Genomic DNA, 18543 nt, shown 5'->3' with positions numbered 1-18543 from the left:
AACTGGCACAGCAAGGATCACCACCCCCAGAGGAGAGGGTGTGCCTCTTCTGATAATGATCAAGCCCTGTCATGAGTTCAGTTGCAGGCAGTGAGTGGCAGTGACTCTAGCAGCAAGTATGAATGGGTTTGATTCACCGTTATTTTCTCTCCAAGTGGGTACCCTTCAGGGCAATGGGTGGCATGTCATGACGGGTATCAAAATTGCCACCCAGAGTCAGAGGCATGCCCAGTCCATCCTCGTCTTCTATCCTGGACTGGGCACAAAACACGAGCAGCAATGGTCGCTCTTAATGTCAGCCAACTGTCCTGTTCCCCTTTATATGATCCATGGTCCATGCGTCTACCTTTTTGTTACTAGTCCTCTGACACATTTTGGAATAATAGGGACCCTGGTTAAACTACCTAGCTTGTAAAATACCTCAGTTTAAGAGCTGGGGATTTGGTATACAATCTACCTTCTTCCCCTTCACTTGTCATAACTGGATTCTGCTCTCATTTCTTCTCATAACCATAGTCTTTACAAGCAGAAGTTTGACTGGCTTGTTTCTACCCTTGTACCCCCTTCACCCTGGCTGTTAACACACATCAGTTGTGGGAAAAGCCCTTTTTCAAGTACAAAAGTAAACAGTCAGGGATAAAACAACCACCACCACAACAAAAACCAATGAAAGTGCAGAAGCATGATTTAACATGCACTGTGCTTGCTCGACAGTACCCAGGCTGTTGGTGATCAACCTGCACACAGAGGAAACTAGTCTCTGAGCAGGATGGGCTGGGAGTCAGAATTCAATAAACAGTATAGCAGGAGAAGGGAGAGCTACACGTTCAGTGATCAGAGCCTCTTGGATTCTACTCAACACTTTCCAAGCCTCTAGGCCCCTGACGCTATACCCACCCCTGCTCCTCACTGTCAGTTTTTTTCTTTGACAACCAATACAATAAGACTTTGTATTTAATGTTCACAATGACTCAGATAATTTTCTCTAATTTGGATCCTTTTATACAGAACCTCTACATACTTAAAACTCCCATGCATCTTTATGAAGAGCGCAGGTCATGAGTGTGTTCTCTGAAGATGAGCAATCAGTCAAAGAGATGTGGAGTGAGTGTGAATGACACGATGAGTTTATGGCAACACAATATGAGTTCAGGGATCAAATCTGGGCTTTATTGCACATGACACAGTTCTCACCTTCCAAGATAATGCCGCTTAGAAGTCCTGATTGAAGAAAAGGAGAGGCCAATGTTTATTTTTCAAGATAACTACAGTTAAACCTTTTTTAATGTCATTTAATGATTCCATAGATGTCATGGGTGTCAAGTCAGGTGAAGCTTCACTATGTTTACCTATTTCAGAAAATTGTCATTTTTTTTTTTTAAATGACTGATCAAGACAGTTCAAAGGTCTGGGCATGGTGGTACATGACTATAATCCTAATACTTAGGAGACTGAGGCAGGGAGGTCATGAGTTTAGGGCCAGCCTGGGCTAAATAGTGAAACCCTATCTCAAAATACCTACACTCAGACTAAATCAAAGACACAGTGATGTAGTTCCTCTAACCATGAGGGATTTAGAAGCAACATCGTAACCTGCACAGAATACGGAAGGATGACTAACTCATGGGCAGAAGAGTGTGGCTTTCTCTCTCTAAGAAGTCTGCTGGGGACTTTAGTTCCCACACTGTTTCTGCTTCCAGAAAGAAAAGCCTATGCCTTGCTTTCTGCTGGACTCTTTCCTGTGCAGTCCTGTATTCAGATCCGCTAGGGATTGGTGATGGGTCCACACTGCTGTTGAAGTTCATCCAAGCCATGCCTACTGGGTTCCAACAATTCAACTAGCTGGTTATTTAATCTTCAATTCCCCCAGCTTTTTGGTAAAGGAATGGCAATCCTTCTGGGCTTGCTATGCAGAACATACACTCACAACTCATTTTACTTGCATCTCTAAATACAGTGTTCCTCTACAGTTATATAGAGGTTGGCAATTTCCCAATTTTCCTTTGGTGTTCCAAACAGTCTCAGGAAGTAGCTGTTGTTCTCCCCATTTTTACACACAAGAAGCTGAGGTTTAGAGAAGTGATGTTGCTTAAATCCAAGACTGACCGATTTCCTTTTGTTTAACGTAGTCACACAGAGTCACATGAAGGTGCAAAGAAATACATAGGGAAGTTCTATCCCCCACTTCCTCAATGCTGGCATCTTACACAACTATAGTGTGATATCAAAACCAAAACTTGACGTTGGCACAGTCCATAGAACTTACTCAGAGTTCACCCATTGTTAAGGCAGGCATGTGTGCATGTGCGTGTGTTTAGCTCTATGCAACTTTCATGTTCTTCTTCTACATGAACCACACACCTTTCCACCAATTTTAAATATGAAGTCATATTACAGGAGCAAATACAATGACTTTCCCTCAATAAACAAATATCTTCCAATAATTATACACACAGGCTCAAACAGTATTTGTGTCCAGTTGCAATTAAGAAGGAAGAAAAGGAAAAAACTGTACAAACCTCAGATGTTGGGAGCAATACTTTATACCGTGTGTGCCTTTGGGGCACATCTGGAGGTGATGACAGGTGCATCACAGGGGAACACAATTTGCTGATTTATTGATATTTATGGTAGTGATCTTCTCTTACATCAGAAATTTCTATCAGTAAAAGAAAGGTGGTCTTACCTTGACTTCAGATTTAGTATCATCATCTTCCTTTTCCAGGGAGTTCAAATCTCTCTCCATATGAGGTTCCTCAGATGTTCTCTGAGGAGGAGCTAGAGGGACAAAGAAGACATGCCATTGATTTGGTTATTCAACTTATGAATCATAACTCAGAGCATTTTTCTGATTGGACAAGTAGTTGGATGCTGCTGATGATCAAAGTTTAACTGAGCTGCTGTGGAGATTTCCTGGTGGTGGATGAAACTGAAGGAAAGACACAGAAAAGAACTAGAGTCCTTGACCCCAGGGACTTGACATTTGAGCCAAAGAGACAAAGTCACACCTACACCATATGGAATATCAAACCACAACGAATCAGTAAACACAATGTGATAAAAAATGATAGTGTTTCTATCATTCCCATTTTTAAGACCCACCTACAAAGCTACTTTCTTCATGAAGTCTTCCCTGACTAGTACAAAACTTCATGGCATCTCCTGGGCTCTAAAGTTTCAGCATGTATCACTTGTATTGTAACGTTGATGTTGTCCTTGGATTAGAAAACTAGATTAAATTCTAGGAGCCACATTTTATCAAATATATCGCTTTATATTAAAGGAACTTAATTTGTGCTTATTACAGAAAATCTTATCACTTAAACACAATCACTTGGTATATTTCTTTATAGTTTTTCTTAAAATGTGTGTCCTCTCTCTCTGTTTTTCCCTCTCTCTCTCTCTCACACACACACACACACACACACACACACACTGAATGTACACCGGGATGCCCAAACCTGCCCTAGGCAGAGGAAGTTGCTGCTATCTACAGATGTAATGGATGGCTTTCAGAAATGAAGAACCCATGTTTCTCCATGGAAGACAACTGTGACAGATCCCAACATTAGCTGAATCAGGAAGGAACCGCGCTGTCTTTCTCTTGCCCTCCTCTTTAGGTCATTCTGCCTCCCCTCTCTCTTTCCCACAGGGAAAAATCCTTTCCTCAGGCTCCATGGCCATTTGGTAGTGAGACTTGGACTTGGGGAGGGTGAAGCCCTGGTTAGGCTTTGAGGCTTTCTGTAACTCACTTTATTGGCTTTACCCAGTATTGGAGGTGATGGCTAAGTTCATAAGTAAGTAGTATTTTGAGTTCTTGTCACTATCACCACCTTTGGGCATATAATTCTCTTGGGAAAACCACATGACAGCTGTGATTAACCTGAGGCAGGACTTGAGCTGCCTAGGTCCCATGCCAACCAATATATCACTCTGATTCTTATCTGGGATGGGTTTGATGAAGGTTGACCATCTAGCCTCCACAGGATGCTCCCAATCCTCACATTCTGTGAGCCTACTGGAAGCAGCTTGGACTTTCTATAGGTTTTTCATAGGTGTTATGATGAAACTTGTAGTCAAGTACAATGTTCACTGCCCCAAGTTATAAGGCCACAGAAACTACTTTGTAACAATGGCCTACTTTTTAGGCTTTCACTCTCAGTAGCATCTCTTGATTACAATCATAATAACCAAATGGTTAAAAGGCACGCACTATAGCTGGTGAAACCCCTGACTGAGAGGTGCCTCCTCTTGACCCCGTAAGTAAAGTGAAACAAAATGAAGGCTACAGAAGCCATCCTTCCAACATTCACATCTTGCTCTTTCCTGAGCGAGATACTCCAGAGAAACCTCTATACCTGAGTTCCTTCATCTGTAAAGCAAGGAATCACAAAACAGTTTACTAGCTGGGCACCAGTGGCTCACACCTATAATCCTAGCTACTCAGGAGGCAGAGATCAGGAGTATCATGGTTCAAAGCCACCACAGAAAACAGTTCAGGAGATCCTCAAAAAAAAAAAAAAGCCATCACAAATAAAGGGCTGGTGGAGTGGCTCAAGGTGTAGGCCCTGAGTTCAAACTCCAGTACTGCAAAAGAAAAAAGAAAAAAGTTTCTTCACATTCCTTATGAACTTCAGAGATGTTAAATGTTCAAGGTATCCAGCTGGCAGGAGACAGAGCTGGATTGCAGTTCTCATCCCTAACCTCCGCCACCCACCTTCTTTATTCTATGAAATGTCATCGTTTACCTTGGCATGCACTCAGTTACTAAGGAATTAGACAAATGTGCTTGAAAATTCTATTAGTAACCTGCTTGAGTCCACACTCAGTGATTACTTGCTAAAACATAAAAGTGTAGGATTGTTTTGCAAAACCAGCTAGTTGCCTGCCCAAGGGCAATGACAACGTGTTCAGACATGATGAAGGTTTGTTTACCCTGGAGAGTTTTACCTATAATGAATCTTGTGTTTGAAAAGCTGAAAAAACAGCCTATGCTTCCTGCTTTATTTACTGGTAACAAATATGCCTCAAAACAATGAAGAAGGCCAAGTCATAGGCGTTAAGGAAAGATGAACGAACAGTCAGGACCACCAAATCTTGTTTCCAACCATCCAAGAAGGATGTTCCCATGTGAGTGCATGTGTGTGTCTGTGGTGTGTATGTGCAAATGTGTCTATATAAATGTGTATGTATGTGAGTGTGTGCATAGAAAAATTCAGAAAAGAATTAAGTTAAACCCTTATCAAGGCTTCCTTCTAAAAAGTGAAATGCAAGATGGGAGATGGGACCATAAATTACACTAAACAGAGACTCCTCAAAAGACCCCATAATCTGTACATAAACAAAAACTGAAAGAATGTGCTTCCAACAGACCTCCCAACAAGAAATGCTAACAGAAGCTCCTCATCATGAAGAGAAATGATACAAGATGGCAATCCAGATGTATGATAAGGGATGAAGCATACCAGAAATGGTGAATGAGAGGGTAAATAGAAAAGACTGGAGACACACTTTTTTGTTCTTCTCTCTTTCTCTCTGTCAACTTTTAGACATTTACTTTCCCATATCACCAATTTTATATCGCCTCAGGAAAACGCAGCAATGTTGAATAACTATAGCATCCTGTGGAGAACTTCAATCGTTGGTCACAGCATTAACAGTTCTCAGTTCCTTTCTCTTAATTTCATTAAAATATATGTTTATCTAAAAATTATAATACCAGGACTGGGGTTATAGCTCAGTGGTAGAGCACTTGCCTAGAATGTACAAGGCCCTACCTTCTATCATCACCACTACAAAATAAACAAACAAACAAATCACAGCAGGAAGCTTAACATATGTAGAATAATATTTATGATAAGACTAGAACAGAAGATGGGTGGGAGGTGTTTGTGAAACTATACTAAACTAAATTTCCTATATTTCATATAAAGTGATAAGGTTCTAATTCAAGGTAGATTGTGATAAATTAAGGATGCATATGACAATTCCTAGAGAGACATCTGTGAGAGAAACAATGCAAAGAAATAGGTTAACAAGCCAATTAAGGAATCAAAACTGAATTAAAAAATATCTGCTAACTTGAAAGAAGACAGGAAAGGAAGAAAGCAGAACAAAAAATACAAGAGATAAACAGACAATAGATCATGAAATAGTAGCTGTTTTGAATCCACTTATTTCAACAATTACATTGTACATAAATTGACCGAACACTCCAATTAAAAGACTATGTGAGAGGGTGAGGAAGGTGAACATGGTCAAAGTACTTTAAACAAATGTATGTACAGAGAACAATGAAACCTAATGAAATTATTCTAGGAAGTGGGGATTAAGGAGAGTGATAAAGGGAGTGAGTTTGATCAAAGCACATTTTATTCATGTATGGAAATATCACAAACCCCACTGTATAACTAAGATACACTAACAAAAATGTAAAAAAAAATAAAATAAAATTCTGCTAAAAAAGGCAGGTGTGAACAAAATGTACTTTAAAGGTAAAAATGTATTAAAAAGACATAATTATATGTTCCTATGAGAAATATATGTAAATACAAAAACAGAACAATGGGGGAAGATTTGTTACCCAAACATTAAGCATAGAAAGATAACATGGCTGCTATATTCATATCAGACAAAACAGATTTAAAGAGTATTACTAGTGATAAGGAGTGAAGAAGAGACATTTCTAATATGTCTGGAAGACATAAAAATTATGAATTTGTATATGCATCATAACAAAGCTTCACAGTACATGATATGACAAATGACAAATATCATGTCTTAGCAGCTTAGCCTAGGAATGTAGTTGCTTTAACATTACGAAGCAAACCATTGTAATCCACTATATCAACGATGGCCCTATGGAGAAAAGCAAGTGATCACCTCAATGTATGTGCCAAAAAGAGTATCTAAAACTGCAATCATCATTCATGACCAAAAAAAATAATACTCAAAAACTAAGAACCGAAAGGAAATCCCTCAATCTAGTAAAAGCCATCTGTGGAAGACTTTCAGCTAGTATTATAAAGATGAAACCTGAAATCTGATATTGAGAAAAGGCAATGCTCTCATGATTTCAATTCGACATTGTATTGGAGGTCCCAGCCATTATAGTGAGACAAGAGGAAAAAAACAAAGACTCAAACAGAAGAAGTGAAATTATCACCATACCAGATGATATGATTGTACTTCTCCACAGAAACACATTCTTCTTATCAGTTATATATAGCAAATTCCACTGACATGACAAAATGTGAAATGTGTAAATCCTTAGCCCTCTAATGTACTACACTGCTGAGAGAAATTAAAGATGACCTAAATAAATAATTGTAACATCCTCATGAACTGAAAAACCCAATAGTGATAGCAGTTCTCCCCACATTGATCCATATATTCAGTGCAACCCTAATCATAAGCTCAGTAGAAATTGAAACATGATTCTAAAACTAATGTGGAAATGAACCTGACCTAAAATAATCAAAACAATCTTGAAAAAAGAACAAAGTTGGAATACTTACATGACCTAAACTTAAGGCTTACTAATACACTGATGTCATAAAGATGTGGAGGCTGGTGTAAGAGCTTATTTTTTCTTTTTATCCTTTCAAAAAACTAACCTTACCACTCTATTGCTAATAGATTGTGGACCATTTAAAGACTCTTCATGGAGTGCTGTCATTTGTGCATTTGTATTATTCCTTTGCTTCTCCATGCAGCCAGACACTAAGTATTATCTAAATATCTGTGAAAGTCTTCAATGTCTGCACTATGCCATATCTGTAGTGTGTTTTGAATCTTATCTGTCAAAACCAAATTACCATTATCCATCTTAGATAACCACAACCTTAGCCTTCAGAGGTGCTGATGAAACACAAAAGCCACAAAACTTCCTTCTCCCAAATAACCTACCCACGGTGGAGGAGGGCTGGCTGGTTTTTGGTGACACCCACTTTGGGGAGGACTCAGGATGAGGAGCCACAGGTTGCACTGGGCGGGTCTGTTTGGCCGCCAGTTTCATCAGACTCACTTGCCTCTTGTGAAATATTTCCTGCACATCACCCAGCCTCTGCAGAACTTTCTGGGCTTTGACCTGTAGGAACAAAAGCAAATCGTAATGAACACCCTGAGGTCATGAAGCATTCCCTTTCTCCCATCTTCCCCAGTTCCCTCCATCTCTCCCTCCCTGACCCTCCTCTGGGCATCCTTACACGTTATCACACAGTTGCTAGGCTCTAGAATCAGATTTCAAAGAGCCTGTGTCTCCCACTTGAGACCTTTGGGGGCCTTGACCATGTCAAGAACACTGCCTGGCATGGGTAGCACTCCGTAAGTATTTGCTGAGTGGGCAAATGTTCGCCAAGCCATGTCCATTAATGGTAGGAAAGGATGCCATGGGTTGCAGATGAGAGACATTAGGCCAATGTACAAACCAGGAGGACTTTTCAAAATCAGAGAGGTATCTCAAAAAAGGGCCTTGGTGGAAGTAAGGGTTTAAGTGTTCTTAGGGAAGAGTAGCTAAATTCTGAGGAGGATCATGAAGCACCTGTAGTAAAAAGGACACATTTAAATGTCATTCTGCAGGACCTCTACTTTTCCTAGCTGTGTGTAAGTAGGAAAGCAATACATGGAAGAAATGCCAGGGGAAAGATAGAGCTCACGAGCTTGCCCTTGACTGACTCTGTGCTTTCTGACAAAGGTGTAGGAAAAGAACAATCAGATCCTGGAAGCTGCAGGTTACTCAAGACCTGCATTCAAGTGAATCATTTCTCCCAGCCTTCTTTCCAGGGGCACATGCCTCCAGCGCTGTTGTGTCAGGAGAAGTGAGTAGCCCTTTCTTTGTCATATGGATTCTGACACCTATTTCCTGGTGTTTTGAACTACCAAAGGAGAGAGTCAGAGTCAAAAAAGTTGAACCCTCATTAGCCACATAGGATGTGGGATGACTAATTCCGAAAGTGCAGGCTCAACAAACACCCCAATGTTGATAGCATTTGCAACCAGAAAAATAAATGTGTCTTTTTTATGCAGGCTGTCTTCTCAGGGAAAGAGCAAAAAGCCTGAAGCCACACAGGAGTTTCAGTTGTACAACAGCTCCCCTGTAGCAGGAGACCCTATCAGCATGGACCTTGGACCAAGATCTCTGGTTCATCTACTTGAGGCAGGCACCTAAGGAGGCAAACTCCTGTATTAACATACCTCCAGAGTTGTTCTTTCTTTTTGTTTCAACTAAGACTCTATAGAGCCAATGTCACTGAGATACTCTGTCTCATCCTTTTAGCTTTCGCTCATTGTAATACTGAACTGAATATGCCCAGAAGCATTTAGCTTTTGTCTTCCATCTTCCTTTTTCTCTTTCTTTCTTTCTTTTCATTTCTCACTCTTTCTTCTCTTTTCCTCTCTCTTCCCATTCCTTTGCTCCACTCCCTTCCCTTAAGACCTTTCCTTTCCTTTATTTCGTACCAGGTTTTGAATTTAGGGCTTCATGCTTGCAAAGCAGGTGCTCTGCTGCTTGAGCCATGCCTCCAGCCCTTTTTGCTCTGGTTATTTTGGAGACATGGTATCATTTTTTGACTACCATCCTCCTATTTTTATGCATCCCCTAGCCCTCCCTATCTCAGCCTCCTGCATAGCTGGGATGATAGGTACTCCACTTTGCTCAGCTGTTGGTTGAGATGAGGGTCTTTTGAACTACTTGTCAGGGCTGTCCTTGAACCATGATCCTCCCAACCTCAGCCTCCCAAGTAGCAAGGATTATAAGCACGAGCCACCAGTGCCCAGCTTCCCTTTTCTTTTTAAAGACAGGTGCCCCTGTATAGATCAGGCTGTCCTTGAACTCTCAATCCTTGTGGCTTAATCTCCTGAGTGCTCAGGTTACAGTCACTCTTCACCACACACAGTTGTCATCTTCCCTTTTGGAATATGTGTTCTAGGACCTTGAGCTAAGCATGCCCAGAAGTATGTCCACCATCTTGCTTTCTTGAACTAGGACCTTAAACTGAGAATGCTCAGAAATGTACATTTTAGGGCTGGGGGTGTGGCTCAAGTGGTAGAGCATCTGTCTGGCAAGCCCTGAGTTCAAACTCCAGTACAAGAAAGAAAAGAAGGAAGGAAGGGAGGAAAAGAAAGAAAGAAAGAAGGAAGGAATGAGGGAGGGAGGGAAAAAGGGAAGGAGGGAGGAGGATAGAGGGAAGGAGGAAGGAAGGAAGGAAGGAAGGAAGGAGGGAGGGAGGGAGGGAGGGAAGTGAGGGAGGGAGAAAGGAAAGAGGGAGGGGGAGAGGGAAGGAAGGAAAGAAGGCCTTAAACATGTTCTTATATGAACGTATATAGACTCTCCAAATAAAATCCCCATGTTTTCTTCCCCACTGTTTTGGAAATAACCTTTCCTACTTCCTGCTGAAGGAATCACATCTTTCCCCACTCTTTTATCTCCTGGTTGTGCTTTTTGTCTTTGCATTCACCATGATGTAAATTTGTCACTTTCAGTTACAACTTCACTCGTTGAACAGTCTCAGAGTTCAGACCTAAACTGTGTAATACATTAACCACCAGCCACACTTGATGCTGACCATCTGAAATACATCTAGTCTGAATTGAGATGTACTAGAAGTATAAAGAATATCCTGAATTTTGAAGACTTAATGTGGAATTGGGAGTGTAGCTCAGCGGTAGAATGCCTCCTTAGCTTGCGCAAAGCTCTGGGTTTGATCCCAGTACTGCACCAATTTAAAGAGAGATACAGAGACAGAGAGATATAAAATATTTCATTACATTTAATATTAACTATACATTGAAGAAATATTTTGGATGTAAGCTAAAACATTATTCAAATTGATTTAGCCTGTTTCTTTTCAATTTAAAAAATATGGATATTAGAACAGCTAAGATTACATTTGTGGCTTGCATTATACTTTTCTTGGCCAGTGCTGATCTAGGGTCAATCAACTTTTTCTATATGGGACCAAGCAGTAAATATTTTAGGTTTTGCAGACCATGAAGTCTCTGTTGTGACTACTGAACTCTGCTATTGTAGGCTAAAAGCAGCCATAGGTAATATATAAGTGACAGGCTGGCTGTGTTTGAAGGGTCTTCTCAGAGAATGTACCCTGGGATGTTGAGGAACTCAGATGTACAATGGACTAGAGGTTCTGGTAACATAGCTATCTAAGTCCCCAAAGAAACCACATTCCCCTATGTGGGTGTGAAGGCAATGTCAGGCTTGATTCCTGGGGGGATGGGGTAAGACTTGGCGATCAGTGACTGCCGCTCTGCCTTTGCAGCCTGGAGATGAGCTTGACTGCCATACAAAAGTCGTGAGGAACACGACATCAAGTGGACAGCCCTGGCGTGAGGTCCACCCCACATGCTAGAGCTCAACAACTCAATGTGTGGACTGGATGGGACTCAGGTCATTTTTGCCCTCTCATAGTTCTTCCTGATAATCCCAGCATGAACCCTGGAGATGGTGGAAGAGTCAGGAGAGGCTTAAATTTCTCAACTCTGGTAAGGGGCAGCTCATGAAACTGCACTTCCCCCTTTCCTCTTCTTTCTTGTCACTTGCAACTCCATTCTCCAGGCCACAATCAAAATTACCTTTCTAAACTGTGTATCCCATCTTAGAACTTCCTTGTCAACAATCCAAGAAGTTAGAGATTCAACTCTCCACAATGAGAAGACTGGAGCCACATGACCTCAGGTGGTCCAAACTGATGAATAAAGTCATGAAAAGTAAAAAAAAAAAAAAAAAAAAACCCTCTGGGGTTTCCCTCTGCTCCAGGAGAAAGTCCCAACTCCTTGTCCTGAGGCCAAGGCTCCTTATGACCCTGATCTTCCCAGGCTCACCCCCTGCGGGCATCCCTCAGCCCCACATACCTCCACATTCCCACACTGGGAATTTCACCAAATACTCCTCTGTCCCCAGCCTTGCTGCCTTTGTACCTTCCATCCCTTCCACTAAGGTTCCCTGCCTCCATGTGTTTCCCTGAAATACTATTGACTGAATCTTTAAGACTTAGGTGATAGGCGTGTGGGTCAGGACTAGAGAGCTTGCCTAGATGACTATTGCCTCCCCTGTGTGCCTCACTGTCCATTCTATATACTTTTGGACAGAGGAACATTGACTTGGAAGATGTTTGTCTTCTGCTAAACTAGCATCTTCATTGCAAGGACTGTGACTCACTATTGTCTTCCCAGAATGTAGTACAGTATACCTGGCACACACTGAGAACCCAATGAATATTTGAAGGATTGAATTTTGCCAATTGACTAGATAGTGAAAGAGAGGGAGAAAAATCTAAGCAGCATCAATAAGAGTAGCACAACAGCACTTAAGAGAAACCACTAGAAGAGTCTCTGATAGTAACAGAGTGCCTACTATAAGAATAATAGTTTAGTACCAGGCATGGTGATGCATGCCTGTAATCCCAGCTATTTGGAAGGTTGGTGGATTATGGTCTGAAGCACAAGACTTTATTTGGGAAAAAAAAAAAAACTAAAAGCAAAAGTGCTGGGGGCATGGCTCAACAAAAAAAAAGGAACAACTGTTTAATTCCTGATAAAGTTTATTGTCATTGTGTCTTCAAAGTAACATAGCAAATCTTTAGAGTGTCCTCTTTAAAGAAAGTTAATGTTATATTTTACAGGAGATAAATGGCAAAATTGCAAAGCAGTACAGAGAGTTCCTGTATCAATAAGACTTTTCATCACTGTAAGAAAACACTTGACAAAACAACTTTAGGGGAGAAACATTTATTTTATCTCACTGTTTCAGAGGTTTCAGTCCATTATGGTGGAAAGGATGTGACAGAGCAGAGCACTTTATATCATGGCAGCCAGGAAGCAAAGAGAGAATGGCTGGGTTAGATGATGTTCTTCTTGTAAGCCCCCTTTTATTCCATTCAGGCCCCCAGCCTGCCGGATGGCACCTCCCACATTCACATGGGTCTTTCCTCTCTGAAGAGGAGAGGTGTGTTTTACTAATCCCAATCCGATCAAGTTGCCAATCAAAATCAACTATTACAATTTCCATATACTCCATACCAACTTCCCCCTTTGTTAGCATCTTACATGTATGGCACATTTATTAAAATTAGCAAGCCAATGTTGAAGCATTATTACTAAAGTTGATATTTTATATCTCTTTAGTTTTTTACCTGTTGGCTCTCTTTTTCCCGAGGATAAAATATTACATTTAGTAGTCATGTCTTCTTAGGCTCATGTCAGCTATGACAATTTCTCAGATTTTCCTAGTTTTTGATGACCTTGATTACTGTAAGGAGTATTGTCAGACCTTCTGTAGAATGTTCTTCAATTGAAATTGGAATTTTTCTGATGCTTCTCTCATGATTAGACTGAGGTTATTGGTTTGGGGGAGGAAATTCAGAGGTAAATCACTATTTTCATCACAACACATCAGGGGTGCATAGTTTCCACATGACTTACCATTGTCGATACTGACTTTGATCAACAGAGTAAGAAGGTATCTGTCAGATTTCCAGAGTTGTATTTTCTCTCATCTATACTCTTGTGAAATGATTTTTATGTGTATCCCACACTTGAGTGGGGGTTACATTTCCTCCTTGAGGGCAGAGCATCTACACAAATAATCAGAAATTCTCTTGCATGGGAAAGTGGTTTCCTCTTTCCTGCTTCTTTATTCCATCATGCATTTATATCAGCACTGATTTGTGATTATCTATTTTATATTTGGGGTTGCAATCTTATACAACGTTGTTAATTTTCTTGCTCACATTCTTCCAACGTTGGCCTCTGAGAGCTCTGCCAGTTGGCTCCCATGCCCCATCATTGTGGTATGTCTGTTTTCTTTTGTAGTACTCCTTACTTTCTGGTACTTCAAGATGCTCCAGGATCATGCTATACATGCCCTGCCTCAGAAGTCCCAGGGTGTGCTTTCAATTAATCCCGTTTGTTTGTTTATTTTTCTCACTAGAGAAGGGTATTAAGAAACAAGGTCTTGGTGCTAAGTGTGCTTGTTCACACTATGATGTTGTTGCTTATGGGCTTTCTAACCATCAAAGGAAGGAAATACATGTGCCTTTACCAACCCGTGCATAGAAATATATCTAAAGATATTTGTAGGGGGTGGGGGGGATGTGGTACAAACGATGTATATACATGAAGGTAAATGTAAAAATGATAAAATAAAAGGAGAAAAAAAATATTTGTATACGTATATAGTAGCAGAGTTGATAACAAAGTCATTATGCCCCAATGAACAAAATTCATTCTCTGACACAGAGGTATTTTAAATTTTCTAACATAGAATCTTATTCCAATTCAAAAGAAGAAAAGAGGGGTGTGTTAGTCTGTTTTCTGCTGCTGTAACACAATACCCGAGATTGGGTAATTTATAAAGAACAAAGATTTACTGTAATAGTGGCTGTTCTTGGTGAGTGTGTGTGTCTTTTAACTTCTCCCTTTGCATGTGATTCTAAATTTTAAAGAAAAGTTGTGCCTAAAAGACTAATACGTTAGCTGCTAAATAATCTTTCTTCAGAGATTTACAGAGCTCAGAATATCTGGCAACCTTCAGATAACCTCAGAATGCAAAAAGCCCCTCCTATGCTTTAGTCCTGTGTATCAAATCACACAAAGCATTTAAATTTGCTCTGAGGTTAACTCATAGAAAAGTATTATGTTTGTCTAAAGAATTACAGGAACCAGTCTCAGTAGGTTGAGGTCAATTGCAATGCTCTGGCTGAGAAAAGAAAAAAGAAAAGAAAGGAGAGGGAAGGGGAGGAGAGGGGAGGGGAGGGAAGGGAAGGGAAGGGAGAAAAAGAAAAGACACACACCCTAGACGATGAAGACCCCACTCGACATGTGGTCTTCCTGCCCAGTGCCTCCTGAGTCTCTCTCCCTCCCCCAAAAAAGCCCTTTTGTGTACCTCAGTTCTCTAAGATGGTCTTTGGAGGGGTGATAGCCCCCATCTTCTCATGCTTCTGGTCCTTGAATAAGCCTGATTTCCTTCCCACTCTCTCTGATCTCCTGAGTACTGGCTTTGAGCAGTAAGTGGATGGATGTGGATCTGGTAAGATCATTTCTTACAATTCTAGAGGCTAAGACATCCTAGAGCAGGTGCCAGCATCTGGCAAGATCCTTCTTGCTGCGAAACAACTTGGTAGAGGACAACACAGAAGCACAGGTGCAAGAACAGAGACAGGAAGGGTGGGGCCAAAGGTCCACTTTATGTGCAGTATTTGTTACTACTATTTTGGTGGACAGTCCTTCTCTTGGTCCCCTGTGCAGGAAAGTAGAGAATCTTTGTGCTGGGAGAAGGTGGCTTGCCTATCTGCCACTCGCCTCGAGATTGTATCTCATGACCAACACTCACTGGAAGAAGTCAGGGAAAGAACAGCATGAAGGTAAAGCTCCACACTGAGCTATCCCCTCTGTCCTGTGCCCATACTGCCACACTGCCACACTGCCCATCCCTGTTCAACCGCCATGGGTTGTATAGCAGGCACAGGCTAGGCATAGGGATACTGAGATGGAAGAAACAAAGACCCTACTCCCAACATAACAAGAACCATAGACATTAAAAATAACTGTGTGGCAGGCGCACATAACCACATACAGGCTCACACCTGTAATCCTAGCTACTTGGAAGGCTGTGTGCTGCTCCCCTACATCTTCTCTCCCTGCTCTGTGCCCCAAATAGCTGATCTCTAGGACTCCATTAGATGAGTTCATGAGCTTGCAGATGGCCTATGGAAATTGGGGGAATATATTTCTCCATCCTCTACAATTCCTACCAGCTGCCTTCTCCTATAGTTACAGCCTGAGTTCATCCTGGGTTTCCACTGGCAATCCAAATTTCTGGATGACACCACTTGTTTGTTTCCCTAAATCCTGTCCACATCTTTAAAAACAATACCTACATCAAAATCCCTTTAATGACTTTGAGGGTGAAGAACACTAAAAATACATGAATCAGATTCTAGAGAGGGGGCATTACTCCGAAGAGGTAGAGAAGCCCCTAACTAAGAAGTCTATATGAGGTGCTATGGATCTCAAAGGAAGGTGAGCCATGTGTGACCCTGCTGGCTTCATGCAATACTGCTCTTCTCAAATGCACACCCAATCAAGATATCCCCTGCTTAAAGCCTTCCATGGCTCCCTACTGCCCTTGGCAAAAAGACCAACTCCTTACTGTGACCCACAAAGCCCATCTCATCCGCCCCCTCCCAAACCTCAACCTGAGTCTCCTTCCCTTGCAGTCTAGAACCCCACCCTGACCTTGTGGTTCTCCACCTGTGCCAGGTGCTGAAGTCTTCTTCCTTCTGTCTGGGAAGATCCCCACCTTCTCTACAGTTTCTCCAGGCCCTGGCTCCCCCTAGTATCCTTCTCTGACCCCAGGCCAGGTGCCCAAAAGCAACCTGAATCTCACCTTCAAAACATTTATCTCAGCTTGTAATTATTTGTGATCATTTTATTAGTGCCCTACTAAACTATGAGCTCCATGAGGATGGAAACAGACCCATTTTGGCTCGCTTTGTGTCCTTAGCACTCAGCACAGTGCATGATACACCAGGGATACTCATGTGCATGAATGCAAATGAATTCCTGAAGGTGATATTTGAGTGAGACCATAAAGGTCAGTTTTCCAAGACATTGAGGCCAAAAGTCTAAGAGGCCGCCTGATGACCGGGGGCCTGGTTAGCCTGCTCAGCACACCCTGCTCAGTATGTCCTGCAGGGACTGTTTGAGGCAGCAGGTGAAGTCCCTCTCCTCCCTCTCCCCTTTCCCAACCACAGGATCAAAATAACCCAGAAACATCACCTTTACATCAAGGGTGAGGATTGACTCAAACTGGTTGTGAAACTCCTTGGGGTTGAGCAGCTGGTACTCTTTGGCAGTGCCCAGGAATGTCTCAATGTCGTTCAAGGCAACGTCGACCCCCTCTCGAGACTGGCACTTGTCTACTGCTTGGGAAGCCAAGAGGTAGATTCCCGCTTCGCACCACTGGCTGACCTTTTGAAAAGAAACACAGTGCCCTGTGCAGTTAACCTGATCACAAGTCAGCCACCACCCTCACTGGGAGCTCTGAGTTCTTAAGGGGTTTGTAAGCCTCTGGGACAATAGGAAATTGTGAGGACACAGTACAAAGTTTAGGGTCTAACTACTTTAAATAAAACTATAAGGTAGACAAGCCCAAGTCAATTCTACCCACGTCCATCCTCAGGGAAGTCAGAAGAATGTACAAACATTCTTCTCTTCTTGACTGTCAATAATTGGTATATCACCAAGAGTAGAGAGAGAAATAGAGTCGGTGGATTTTCAGGCTACCTTTTAGGCCACTTGTCTTGCATTCAAATTGGCCACAAGAACACAGGGTGATTAAATGAGGCATTTAGGCCTCGCCCCTACATGGCTTCCTGGGGAAGGACTGTCCCTTTTAACACCAGCACCACTTTCCCCTTTGGATTTCCAGATGATCCACATTTGCATTTATTGGCATTTGCTTTTCCTACAGAACATCCTAGAATGCAAAGCTTTGTAACTCAGCAGTAATACTCAAATTTTGTAGATGTTAGGATGAAATCAGATAAGTGGTGAATTCTAACAACTTTATCTTTTAAAAGACTTGTTTTCTTTCCTCTTCTGAACTCCATCGAGATTTCAGGGGGCCCTTATGCTGCCTGAATATTTGCATGAAAAGAAGCTTGCATATCTGTGTTTACGTTTAGCATGTGAGCTGAAGAGCATTGTAAAATAACTACATGAAGAAAAAAACCAAGAAGAAACACTGAGAAGTAGTTATTCAAGGGGAAAATTACAGACAACTTAAATGTTTGTCTTCATTATTTCCTGAAATTATCTGTGCTGAATTTGTACTACATTTAGAATAATAAAGTTATTTTAAAATTCATGATTACCACCATGTGGGGATGGGAAGGGGAGTGGGATGATTACCTTTTTCCTCATTTTTGGACTTTCAAATTTGTAGGGCATCACACTTTGATATGTACTGTGAAAACTTTCTCTTTACACATCATGCTAAGATCTGCAGAAAGCATTAAGCTAGAATCTTCTGCAGAGTCACAGTGGAGCAGAAACAGCAGCTGGTCCTGCGAGCTTAGCACCCAGAGCAGGCCATGCACCAGCCGCTTCTGAGCCACTTGCTTCTGGAACAACTGCATTTCATTGACATGAAAATCCCTTTGGCAATCAGATGGTGTAAACAGCCATGGGACAGAAACAGCTGTGGGAATGGAGCATGCTGACTCACGGCCACCAGCCACATGCCGCCGGAGGCAGCTGACAGGGAAGGCTCCAGAAGTCACTGCCTGTGCTTACTGGGAACTCATCCTTGAGGTCACATCTGAAGGACACCAAGGTCTGCACAACCCTCTCTCTGTGAGGCTCTGTGTAGCCAGTCTTGCTGTCTAGACTAAGAAGCCTGGGTTTAGAATCTGGTTGTCCTGGCTTCAAATCTGGCTTTCCCTACTCACACCACGATGATCTTAAGCAATCATTCATCCCAGTGGTTCTCAGTGTCACCCTTGCACCACCAATGTGTAGTGCGAC

At 41.8% G+C, this 18543-nt stretch overlaps 1 protein-coding gene across 8 annotated transcripts in view; it reads right to left on the bottom strand.

Annotated features, from left to right (window-relative positions):
* The window catches only part of Mcf2l2 (MCF.2 cell line derived transforming sequence-like 2), a 210382-nt gene that overhangs the window by 85569 nt on the left and 106270 nt on the right, over positions 1-18543 (bottom strand). For 7 of the 8 annotated variants that reach the window (XM_074073654.1, XM_074073653.1, XM_074073656.1 and 4 more), the window contains 3 exons: positions 16795-16986; positions 7909-8089; positions 2687-2778 (listed from right to left, as the gene is read on the bottom strand). In XM_074073654.1, coding sequence (XP_073929755.1) covers positions 2687-2778; positions 7909-8089; positions 16795-16986 — 465 coding nt within the window. The remainder of the gene's footprint in view (positions 1-2686; positions 2779-7908; positions 8090-16794; positions 16987-18543) is intronic. The other variant, XM_074073657.1, reaches the window with a different exon arrangement.

This window comes from Castor canadensis, chromosome 5 (assembly GCF_047511655.1).
Source record: "Castor canadensis chromosome 5, mCasCan1.hap1v2, whole genome shotgun sequence".
In the NCBI taxonomy this organism is placed as follows: domain Eukaryota; kingdom Metazoa; phylum Chordata; class Mammalia; order Rodentia; family Castoridae; genus Castor; species Castor canadensis.
The sequence above is the reverse complement of the archived record's forward strand: the minus strand, read 5'-3'. Positions and strand labels throughout refer to the sequence as shown.